Genomic DNA, 13644 nt, shown 5'->3' on the forward strand with positions numbered 1-13644 from the left:
ATACTGACAGCCTCTGTGATTGCCACCCTTCTTTTAATTCCTACTGACATTTAATTATCACTTAAGGGCATTATTTTATTAAAATGTTTACTAAGTAATGACCATGCAGCCAGTAATGTTTCATGAATTGAAAATCTAGGGGTAATAAAATATAAACAAGATCCATCTTTATGATTATATTTTTAATACTGGCAGAAGCCTAGACATGCTTTCACTGACACTTGGTCTTCATTACTCTTTTTGTATAAAATTACCCCAATCATTCTAACCCATGGCTCTTTTTCTGACATGTGGCTGCGTGGCTGCTTGCTGAACTCCATTGCTTTGCTTTTCTCTCAATGTCTAACTCAATTGGCCTTAAGCTTCCTTCTTAGTCTCTCTCCCTCTCCCTCCCTCCCTCTCTCTCTCTCTCTCTCTCTCTCTCTCTCTCTCTCTCTCTCTCTCTCTCTCTGAGACAGTGTTTCTCTGTGGCTTTGGAGGCTTTCCTGGAAATAGCTCTTATAGATCAGGCTGGTCTTGGACTCACAGAGATCTGCCTGCCTCTGCGTTTTAAGTGCTGGGATTAAAAGCATGCAACACCATTGCCCGGCCTTAGCCTCTTTCTAAGTCATTTTATTAACAAGACTTAGAACCCAGCCAGGAATCCCATTTGCCTGGCGACAGTGATGTGTGTACTTTGTTCATAGTGGTATAATAATGCATATTTCAGTTATAACTGCCATGAAATAGCAGGAATGTAATAATAATAGTAATAAATAATAATAGCAGCAATAACTGACATGCACTGACAGCATATATGTGCAAACTGCATCACATGTGATAATAATTTAGTAGTCCTAATAATTCTGAGGTAGGGAATAATATGGATCATAATCCCAGTAAGTAAAATGGGATAAGCAATGTCGCCCAGACCAAGAAGTTAAGAAGAGTTTATAAATACCAATGTAATACTAGACTCCTGCCCATGATGTATAACTTACACACCACTGTTTCTATTTCAATCAAGACATGATCCACAAAGGAAAAGAATTCAAGCATACATTCATTTTATATAGGTTCAACACACATAATGTCACCAAACTGTTTTCACTACACTCATCATTACATCAAAGTCTAATTCAAAACTGAAAGTAATACATACTTTTTTTTCTCCTTAAGATTCTCTTTTTCCCCGTTTCAAACTGTATCCTGTTTTGAGTTTACTTTTAGCCCTGACAAACCCATGAACTCCACATCAAATATGAATCGCCCATGGTCCAAGGCTCAGCTTCACTTCAGATGGGTCCTCACAAATCATTCAATTCTCCAGCAGTCTGTTTTATACCTGTGCCCCTAAACCCTGCTTAAAGGTATCCATTCTCAAGTTTTAAGGACAGAGAAACAGTTCACTTTGCAAAGTAATCCACTTTTGCATGCTAGGTACTTGGCAGCATTTGTGAGATAAACTGCTGAGATACACAATAATTAAGCGAATATCAGAATACTGATCATTGGGTAAATTTTCTAGTCATAACCTCTCATCCTTATGGTTAATTGCTTAGTTTGTTAGAAGATATTTGCATAAGCACAGTAAAACTGCAAAGGTTATATACCCCGAGTTACAAATACACTTACCACAAAAAATAGTAAGCATCTCCAAATATTGCAGATACAGAAATAAACAAACAAGCAGATGAAGCATAGCTATTTATTTCCTTCCACTTCTTTCTTTTCCTTCCTTCCTTGCTTTCTTCCTTGTCTTTCTTTTCTTTCCATTTTTCTTCCTCCATCTCTCCTTCCCTCTCTGGCTCCTTCCCTCCCTACCCGCTCTCTGCCCTTCTATAACAAGGTCTTGCTATAATTCTCAAGATACACTAGTCTCAAACCACTGGGTTCCAGGGATTCTCCTGCTTTAATGTCAGTCTCCTAAGTAGCTGAAGTTGCAGGCATGTTCTGGCCCTGTTCTACCCCTTACTTTTATTATTTTGAACTGTAAATAATCTAAATCTAAAACACCTACAGAGGAGTAAGTCACCAAACCTAGAATTACACATAAGCAAACAGCAAATAAATGTATAAAATCAAACATTAACTTTCACACATATTTTACTCCATATATATTATTCTTCATTAAATCCATTATATAATCTTAATTACCTTTACTATTAACTTCCTTTCACATTACAGGGCATTAACCAAGCTGCTCAATATATAATAGGACCAGTCTGAGAAAACATGCTTACCTTTAAAAAAGACAAAATTTCCATCACTGTTTTCATATACTGCATCAATACTGGGAGGCAAGCCCCGCCAGAAGTAAGTAATTTGCATGGGGTATCCATCCATCACCCTGTTGTTTCTCACTCGCCAAAACCACTGGTCCTGCAAAGCAAGAAAAGCAATGCTCAGCATTTCTTCAGGCCTGGCAGCACTGGAGGGGTAACAGTGCACTGAGCAATTTTCAAGCTAATTTAAGATTCTTATTTTCGTCCATCATCACAACCTGATGATACTTCATAAAAATGAGCTAGGACATCCCTCCATCTCTAAACCATAATGTGTGAATAATTATGGTGTTACAATACTCTAGCTTTTTCATTTGTTGCTATCTGAAGACCTTCTAGATGGAAAATGAGGACAGATAACATGCTTCCTCATGGTGGGAGGTGTTTACTGATTTCAGCTATTGATGGGAGATGTCACTCTGTATAGATTTCTCATACTGGTTAATGAATAAAGCACTGTTGGTCAAAAGGAAAGCAAGATAGGTGGGACTAGGAGACAAGGAGGAAAGAGAAGGTAGTAAGGAGGAGTCAGCATGGAGAGACCAGGGAAACCAGATGTGTGTCCCACTCCCTGGTAAGGAGACCACGTGAAGATACATAGATCAGCAGAAATGGGTTAATACTTAATACTTAAGACAGAGCTAGCTGATAAGAAACTAGTACCGGGCCAACAGCATTGTATCAAATACAGAGTCTCAGTGTGTTAATTGGGGCTGGAGCCCGGCGGCGGGACCAGACGGGTGAAGGGCAGGAAAATTTTACTCCTTACAAGCTATGGCATGTGCATTTTAGATACACAGTTGCATTTTAACCCACACACAGGATTTCCATGGTCCAGATGCTGAGGTTTGCACAGAAGTGTTACATCTCTCTAAATGCCCATATTATAGCTGCTATCTGTGTAATGACTGATCATTCAATGTGTCTTTGATTGGACAGTAATGGTAACTCTACATAAGCAAATCTATCTTGAAGACAATCATCACAGAGGATTCCACTTAGACTAATTTTCTCTTCTATCTGATTTTGCAAACTGATTTATATTCCCAGTTTTAAAACAGGTCTTGTATCTATTCTTAGTCTACTGAATTAGAGAAATTTGGCTTGCCATAATTGTTTAAAGTTAATGAGTTATAAATTAGACTGAAAATAATTTATTTTCATATAAATCCTTATTAATGGACAAGAAAAGCAATATGTAACAAAAAAAAACTATGAAAAGTGATGCATCTGGCAATACTGAATCATTTCCAATTGAACGCTGAGAAAAAAAAATATTTCCAAGTGTTCTGATACTAGAAAACACAGGTGTAATTTTAAAAATTATTTACAATTCATGAACATTTAACTTTAAGTTTCACTACATTTCATATTCCCACACATATAGTAGTAACTATTTCACTTGAAATCAAATGTTTACTATACAGATAAGTGCATATCACAATTTTACTTTGATTACAATTTACTGCCTTTCTCTCAATTCTGGTATCTGTGAATCACTTGGTAGAATGTTTGCCAATGGTCTGTATAAAAACTAGGTAGGTGGAAGGGTTCCCTGTGCATTGATTCAGGTGTTGACACTAGGTGTCCTCTGGTACTTATTGATGCCATACAACAAGATAACATGACACCTGTCCCATTGCAATGTGTTCTTGTTCTAGATATTATGGGTTCTCTCTGCACATCATTTACTTAGAAGACAACAGTAACATCATTTCTGACTCTGAATACAGGTCCTATTCTTTTTCTGTCTCTTAATGAGCTTTCAACTTGGTTAAGACACTAGTCTTTACATTAATTACCAGTTAGTGTCTAAATGTCAGTGTCATTTGTTTACTAAATACAGAGAGATACCTGAAGCAAGGATAGAAGCTCACTCGCATATTATGGTTAAAATTATTATTCCACCAAATCAAACTTCCTCTCATGAAGAGCAAAGGGGCGCTTTTCAGACTGAAGACAACCACAAACACTTTCTGAGGAGGAATAAAATCTCCAGTGAAGCTTACTGGAAATTTGGAGGGAGCTCTAGGGAAGTACTTTCTGTAAGTTATCACCCAAATTTTGGTGATACACCTGCCTTTTAATCAATTGTTCTCTAAAAATCTGGAAATATATAGGCAATACACAGGCCATGAAAAGACACAATATTGTAAATGCATATAACGGAAAAATAACCCTTCTAATCAGTAAATAGAAGTTTGTCAAACCTCCAATAACTTGATCCTGAAATTGGGTGCAATAAATAATGTCACTGCCAACATCTTTGTTGATAAAAGAGTAAACTATATTGTTGAGAATCTCCACTGTGATCTTACTTACCCATTCCAAACCCTGCCCAGATGTTTAGCTAGGAACTCTGCTTCTACCTTACTCCCCTCTCTCCAGACCCCACCTTCATAAAGAGGCAGCTCCACCACAGCAGATGCTTAGATATTTAAGAGCCAGTCCCTGTACCTGCCACCTGATTTCTTCTCCTATTTCCAAGACTCTCCAGGGAGTGCTTTGCTCAGGCTTGCTCTATTTATTAAACTTGGTCTTATTAATTCAGCTATTGCATCAGCATAGAAAACCACAACTGGAATACTTATCCATATATACATATGTACATAATTTGTGGGATGAGAGGAGCTTGTAATAGACTCATTAAGTAAGCATTGGTTACTGGAACTCATTATATAGACCAAGCTGACCTCAAAGATGTCCTGCCTTTGTTTAAGACAAGTATATTTGATACCATATAATTGAATTAGTACATAATCCATGTGATCATAATAAACACATGCTAGAAGCACAAAATCAAACACTATGATACCATACAAGTAAAATCACTAGACTTCACATTAAACTGTAGCTTTTAGGTTACTTCCTATACAGAAGACTTCAGAGAATTGCAGCACTTAAAAAAAGAGAGGGGATTTTACATAGTTAGTTAGATATATTACTCCTTAATATTGGGAAAGAAAAATTAAGAAGATAACCTGGGGAAGAAAAAGATCAGAACTGTAAGAGAGGCATAATTACATGTACATTGCAAAAGCAATGCCCTTTGGATAAGTTTGCACTATCATGTCCTGGTAATTGACATAAGCTATTTTTAGTATATAAACATTAGGAGATATATCCTAATGTTTAGATCAACCATTAAAATAATTTTCCTACTAAGGCAGTCATGAATGTGTGTAATGATTTTGCTATTAAGAATTTTATATCTCATCAATACAATATCAGCCAAAGGAAATTCTGGGACTAAAGATGCAGCGGTCTATATGCACTGACTAAGCACTTTTCATAGTGTCTACATTGATGAAAAATGATCAAAGCATAGGCCCACTGTAGTAGCAGAAGGAAATAAGATATTAGCTAGATGCTTCCCCAAAAGTGAATAAATTCTTAAATTTTCCTAAAGTACTTCTAGGAAGTCATATCCTATAGTAGACATTTCAATTTAGAAGGGTACATTCTTAAATAAATTAAATTCATAGAGGTGTTTGTAAGTTAAGGAGCTAACATTTCAGAAAATTGTCCTTGGTATTGAGACTTACTATTGATGCAGTAACTTATGCAATTTGAAAATGTTTCTAAAACTCCTTTGGTTTCAGTTTAGTTTATATTAAAATATATATACGGACACTGAAATGTAAAATTATGTGGTTGGGGTTGACCACTATCTTATTCCTTACTACTTGTTAAATCATAACATAGCAAATACAACTTTTTAAAGCTTATAAATTGATAAACAACAATGCATAGTTTAAGGTGTATATACAAAACACAGATACTTATTTTATGTGATTTCCACATATACTTAATGATCACTACAGAAGTGTTGCTTCAATTCCTTAGGAGAAAGTAAGAGATAATGACTGCTAACTCTCTTTTCACTAATAGATTCTGCTGCATTTTCTCATTTTTCTTCTGGAATTTATGCTTGTTTAGAATGTGCACTAATATGGTTATGAGAATTTCAGATTTATTACAAAGAGCCATCATTCAATATACATCATTGGGGGTGTTAAACTCCACACACAATTGTGAAATACAGTAACATTACAATTTAATATTGTTTTCATCTTCTTGGGCTTGAATATCAAGAACATTTGTAGGCTGGTCAAATTCCAATTCATATATTTGAAATTAGGCACAGAAAGCAAAACACATCTCATTCAGTTCATTGTATTCTAGCTCAATATTCCATGGGAAATGTTCATTGTGTTTACATCATGTGTATGGACATAACCAACTGGCCTGTGGGTTCATCTGTCTCCTCTTTCTAAAAGAATCATGTTGCCTTTCAGTTGACATCCCTGCTTATTCCCATTAGTATCTTATAGCTCCTGCCATCCGAGGCAAAGTTACAAGACCACGTCATGCTGTAGGGGCTGGGGATGTAAAAAAATTCAGAATATGATAGAGGATGCATAAGAGGTATGAGGCCACACTAGAGAGTTTATTTCCATCTTGGCCATGAACTAGACATATTCTTTCACTGCAGACATAACCATAATACAAGGAACTCAGGGTTGGAAGCTGTAGAAATAAAAGCAAATGTGTGCTTTGAGAATATATTTAACAGAAATAAAACCCCCAAGTCTCCAGTTAACTGAGGTAGTGCAGAGGCAAGGATGTTGAAAAGGTGATAGAAGGTTAACCATCAGGAATGGCCTAGGGAAATAGTTTATAATTTCAGTGAAAGAGATACAAAGTTACTTGTCAACAACTGATGTGTTAAAGGACTATGTTGAATTAAAAATTTGTCCCCAAGAGATAAGGGGAGCTGGGGCAAAGAATTCCCAAGAAGAGCAATGCAAGACACTCTGAAAGATTCCTAAGTGAGGTTGTTTCAGAGGCCACTGGCAGTTGTTACCATAACAGCAGTGGCTAACTCTTATTATTGTTGCCTAATTGCTTTATGCTAATATGCTCTTGAGAACATTCCTTCTGTTCTCACTGTTCCACAAAGCTTTGTTTACTTAAAAACAGAGTTCAAAAGGTAATTGACCTTCTATACACTCCAAGAGAGTCCTCAACAAATAATTGATAGCAAAACTGTTTCTACCAACTTGCCTGTGGGGAATCAGATAACTTCAGTGTTAGAAATTGGAAAGTGCTGTGATACTGTTTCAAAACCAAAACTAAGTTAGAGCCATTATTTTTTACTGCTGTAGTGGAACATGGTAAGTCTTCTGAAACATTAAAATAAGAAAACATGCTTCCTAATCATTATGCTCAACAATGTAACCTTGGGTGATTATGCTGGTGCAGAGAGATGGGAACTCACTATGTAGCAACCAGACTGGTATTCACTGTGTGGCTGTGGCCCAGGCTGATACATACTCCTGTCATCATCTAGTTGCAACCTTGAATCACACCTTCACACTTGGTGAATTTTGAAAATTATGTCAAGAAGCTAGTAATCTAAAGGCTAAAATGAATGAAGTAAGGTACAGAGAGGCTAAACCCAGCAACAGGCATGATTTGTACACAAAACATATTTACTGATTAAGAGAAATTTCAGTGACCAGTGATAAGGCATATTAAAAAATATGCCTTTCCATTTTGAGATTATAATTTCATTACTTGTCCATTCTCTTCCCTTCCTTCAAAACATTCCATGAATCTCACACCACCTTGACATCTTTCAAATTTATGGCCTCTGTTCTTCTTATTGTTATTACACATGTATGTATGTGTATGTGCATATATATAAATAAACATGATTCTAGTTCTGTTAGTATAGTGATATATATGTATATGTATATGTATATGTATATGTATATGTATATGTATATGTATATGTATATATCTTCAGATATGACCATTTGATTTTGGATAACAAACTGGCTTGATCTTCCTTGGGGAAGACTCTTTCTCTCACTTGTAGCATTCCTTAGTTGCCTCTAGTTCTTTTTCTAAGTAGAGGCTTCCTGAACATTCTCCCTTCCATATTATATACCACACAGAGAAATGAGTAACAATGTAACAAAAGCAATCTGTCAGGATGATGGTAAACATATGTTCCCATGAAAGGGGAAATATGACATAAAGGCAAGATGGAATTCCAATATATACAGTAGGGTAATGTGTGCTAGGGCAGTATAGGTAAATGAGGAGAAGCTAAGACAATAGTAGAAGCAACAATAATTAAGTGTGAAGTAGAACAGAAAGCATGTCATGGGGCATGAGCCCATGACATAATCAGTACAACAAAATAGCTAAGGACCCAAGTATTGAAACAAGATGAGGAACAGAGGAGGAAAAGCAAAAAGCACAGTAAAGATACTTGTAGGATAAAAAGGATCCAGGAGATTTCTCAGTGAGGTACCTAAGTCTAAACTTGGAAGTAGAAGTCTCTAGGTTTGTGAGGGAAGGAGTTTAAGGTAAGCACTAAGTTATGTTGTAAATTGTCAGTGAGAGACTTGTGCTCTATAATGGATGCTAATGTTATCTTTGCAGATAGCAAAGAATAAGTCAAGTTACACTCTAGTTACTAGAAAGGAAATGAGTTCTTCTAACACAATCATATAGGAGGGAAAATTCCTCCTTGCTTCATCATTTGTATAACTTTAAATGTTGATTTATAACTTTCACATTTGGGGTTATGGTTGAAAGTTTGGGTCTAATTGTGCATTTTTTGTGAGAATATAAATTCACACAGAAATATTAGTATAGTAGTAAACATTTGCTGACTGCTGCTACTTATATATGGAGAGATGGCAACCAAACCCAGGTTCTCTGCAAGAGCAGGCAGTACTATTCAGTGCTGAGCCATCTCTTTGGTCATGAAAAGAATTATTTTCTTTTAATTTTGTGAGTATTCCTTCCATGAAAAATTAAATAAATCAATATAAAAACCATTTTGTATGCAGACAATGGCTTTTCCCATTCAATATCTCTGGCTCAGGTTTCTTTGGCTTCAGGTTACAATTAAATCATTACTTTAGGAAGAGAACTGAATCAATGAGGTTACTGATGCATAACATGAGTGAATTAATGATTCATGATCTTGCTTATCAGACTTCTAACATGTTCAAACTCATTAAAATTTCTTTCTCTCCCTCTCTCCTTCTCTCTGTGCAGCAAGGTAGCTGACCTATGAGCCTTTAGATATTCTCCTGCCTCTTCTTATCTCCAAGGAGAGGCACTGGGATTACAGATATGCTACTGTGTTTGGCCTTTAAGTGGGATTGGAAAATCAAAATTAACATTGTCATGCAAGAACAGCAAGCACTTTAAGCTCTCAATCAATCAACTTAAAAATCCATATTTGGGAATTAAAAATTACTTTCATAGAACTTATTATAACTAAAATTGCATTGTCATCTTATAGTTTGGTAGAGATTTCCAAAATGTAAATTTTACTGTTTCCATCCAAATCTGAAAATAATAAATGAATAAATGAATATAAAGAAGGTCCAAGATAATAAATAGCTATGTGAGCTAAATATGTATGACATGATTCAATCTTATGCAATATTAGTTTTGTTATTAAATATCATTCTCATTAATATATGAATCTATGTCTGTATAAAATCATCCAGGCTAGACTCCAGAAGCACAGTAGTATGTACAGAAAATTTTACAAATAGAAGCTCCTCCCTCTCTTTCTTTATTGAATGGTTTCTTATTCTAGTATCTTCATAAAGGACAGAGTCAACCTTATTGCTGTTTATAGGCTGGGTTCCTTTATTACTTAAAAAACTCATTTTCTTTAAGTATGTCTTCAGAAGTTTTAAGAAATAATATTTCAAGACATTGATACATTCTGCTATTAGTTATTACTAATTCTGCTATTAGTTAAGGCATATTATGGCATCCTTTTATTTAAGTTCCAATATTAAAAAAATACAGTTAAGTCATAAATGGGATAGTGGTCAAAACCTATGAGAAAGCCTTGAATAAGACACATCTTTACAGTATTATTTATAGTCTTTAGAAGTGCACAAGTGAAGAGGTTTTTGTTTTTAAACTCACTATCTCTAGTCCGCCTAAATGGGTATGATGATAATAGACTCTACTACAGGCTTAGGCAACCTAGTCTCATTTCCTAGCTTTTTGTTTCATTTTTATTTTTATTTTGTTGTTGTTGTTGTTCTTTTAAGGATTGGGAGCTAAATCTTCCATTTAAGATAATAGTCTCCCTGGAGTGTTCCTACACTGTATTTTGAAAAACTGCTTCCAACATGTGTTTTATAAAATTTATAAAATTCCATTTCTTCCACCATGTTCTCCTTGAACCCTTAAAATTTGTTTGTTTTGATATAGTAAATATTGGGTTGTAGGAAAAAAACCCTCTATTTGAACTCTTTTCTATTTTATTACTTTATTTTTTGGTTTTATGAGACAGGGTTTCTGACTGTCCTGGAACTTGCTGTGTATACCAAGCTGGCCTTGACCACACAGAGATCTGCCTGTCTCTACCTCCAAAGCGCTGGGATTAAATGCATGCACTGCCACTGCCAGGCCTATTAGAAATCTTTAAAAGATGAGAATCAGTATGAAATCCTTGGGAGTAGGGGTTAGTGAGTGGAGAGGGAGTTAGGAGAAAAAGAAGGGAAGGAGAGAACAACATGTGGGACTAGGAAGATTGAGTTGGGGAATGAATAGACGAGAGTAAAAAAAAAAAAAAAAAAGGATCCCATAATATAGGGAGCCATTATAGGTTTGAAGAGAAAACTGACTCTAGAGAAATGTCCAGAGACCTACAAGGATGATCCCAACTAACAATCTGAACAACAGTGGAGAGGCTACCTTAAGTGCCCTTCCCTGATAATGAGATTGATTACTACCTTATATGCCATCATGGAGCCCTGGTAGCTGATGGAAACAGAAGATACTCACAGCTAAACATTGAGCTGAACTCCTGGAATCCAGTTGCAGAGATGGAGGAGTGATAAGAACAGGGGTCAAGATCAGCCTCCAGAAACCCACAGAGACAGCTGACCTGAACAAGGGGGAGCTAATGTACCCCCTAGAATGATCACTGGGAAACCAGCATTGGAACGACTCAGATCCCCTGACATGGGTTTCAGTAAGAAGGCTTGGGCAGTCTAAGGGACCTCAGGGAGTGGAACCAGGATGTATCCCTGGTGCACGAAAGAACTTTGGGAGCACATTCTCCATGCAGGGATACTCCCTTAGAGGCAGGAGGGAGGGCCTAGTCCCTATTACAAATGACTTGACAGATTTTGATGATCCCTCCTAGAAGGCATCACCCTCCCCTGTGTAATGTGTGTGGGAGAATGGGATGGAAGCGGGGAGGTTGGGGGCATGGGAGGGAGAAGGAACTGGGATTGATATGATATTGATATATATATATATATATATATATATATATATATATATATCTTTTTCACTCTCTAACATGATTCTTAGTGATTGCATAAGAACATTCAGTCATGCAAAACATCTCCAAAATGTTGAGTCAAAATATATCTTTTCCCTTCATAAGCTCATTGTTGGATGTAGGTAATATTTTTACAGTAATACAAAGATGACTGCTATAAGATCCCCTTTCATGCATATCTATCTTTATTTTTCATCAGAATCCCTTGTGTTATTACCACCATTGCATTTGCTAATATTTAACAGTATTTATTTAATTTTGTAAGTCTCTTTTTCCTGAATAAAGTTAATTTAGAAGAGTTCATTACAGTGCCATCATATGATAAAAGGCTACCATGTAAAGGCAAGCACCTTATAAGTATTTATTGTGGAAATAAATCAATAAATGCAATGGATAAGAAATAGAAATTAAAGCTATTCACAGCAGAAATGTGCCTTTTTTTTTTTATTACAAAGCCATTTTAAATTAACTACACAATTTCTTTAGTTTCTGAATTTGGTCTTTGCTATTTATATTTACCAGATTTAAAGTCTGAAATGAAATGAGTACAAACTTATATGACACAAAACAAGTTTTCTTTGGTGAATCCTAAATGAAAGGCTAGTCTATGCTGGAGGAGACTAGCCATCCACAGCATTGTGCTTGCAATTGGTGGGAAGCATTTCTTTCTTTTTTTTTTTTTTACTATTTTATTTAATTTTATATAACAAAGTCCAATTAAATGAAAACAAGCATTTCTAGGTGAGACTGGGTATTCAATTGGATCTACTGAGGAGTAAGAAAAGTGTATCTTCTGTGCAAATGGGAATTTTGAAAATGGTCAATTTATATTACACACTATCCAGAAAAAAATTAAAAATGTAGCTTTTGGGCAGAGGAACTCTTTCAATAACTAAGGGACTGAAAGCATTGGAATTTTAGCATATACTACTATGTGTGATAATGGACTCTATGCTAACTATAACAGTTGTGTAGGATTATTAGAAAGCTGATATTCAGCAGCAGCATTGTGATTAAAATTTACCTTATAGCACAGATTCCTTTTGAGCACACATTCATACTTTTGAGAGAATTAGGGAGTTTCTGTGAATTAACATTACAGTTTTAGCTATGCCCCAAATTCTTTTGTGAGTTTGGATTGCTGACTAATTGCTTTTAAGGTTGAATAAATTATAACAACTTAGTCTATAAACTCAGGAATCAAATATTGGCATATTCTGTTTTCCACTACATGGGAGGAGGGGATCTTCTGAACTCTCACTCCCTTTCCCCTCTCTGTTCATACATTCTACACCTTCTTCCGACAGTCCTTTCCAATGCCCTATTCTCATATTTGGCTTATTTTTCTTTATGTTTAATTCAAAGACAAAAACATATAATTTATTTAAAGTAATATACAAAGTATGAAGCATATATGAGAGACCAAGAAGAAATAAATTTAAAAGAAAAATATGCATAATACTGTGATATATTGGTTAGAAACAGCATGATTGTTCTATAAGTCCATTTCAATTGTAAAGCATTCATGGTGTGCAATAAGCTACAAGTAAATAAAACAAATCATTATAAAACCATCATTTAAAAAATCCATTGTACATAGTTAGAATGATAGCCATCAAACTCATCAAAATTATCTCTAAGAGCTTGTGTTACTGTTACTAAAAATTTATTAAATATTACATTGACAACAATATATATACCACCACTAGCAATAAGATGAAAACAAAAAAATAATTTTCTTATGTTTTCTTACAACTCCTGTTCATTGTTTATATTTTTCAGGTTTGCTAAGCATGGAGAAGCCAATATAACAAGAAACCTATTTCATATTTTTGATATATACCAAAAGTGATGGTACTAAGGAGAGATTTGTACTATATGAAATTTATTCTTTCTATAAAACACAATTCTCTAGTGTGCTCATATCATTTCAAAACAACCTCCATTATTCTAAAAGGATATTTATTTTTATTAAATAAATTTGTTCTCAGGAAATTTTATACATGTATATATGCCTACTAACTATTCTCAACT

The 13644-nt window shown here is 35.2% G+C and overlaps 1 protein-coding gene across 1 annotated transcript in view; it reads right to left on the reverse strand.

The window, feature by feature from the left end:
* Positions 1–13644, reverse strand: part of Mmp16 (matrix metallopeptidase 16) — a 236945-nt gene that overhangs the window by 16450 nt on the left and 206851 nt on the right. Inside the window, exon 7 of the mRNA XM_051198439.1 lies at positions 2223–2361. Coding sequence (XP_051054396.1) covers positions 2223–2361 — 139 coding nt within the window. The remainder of the gene's footprint in view (positions 1–2222; positions 2362–13644) is intronic.

The sequence above is a fragment of the Phodopus roborovskii genome, unplaced genomic scaffold (genome assembly GCF_943737965.1).
Source record: "Phodopus roborovskii unplaced genomic scaffold, PHOROB, whole genome shotgun sequence".
Classification (NCBI taxonomy): domain Eukaryota; kingdom Metazoa; phylum Chordata; class Mammalia; order Rodentia; family Cricetidae; genus Phodopus; species Phodopus roborovskii.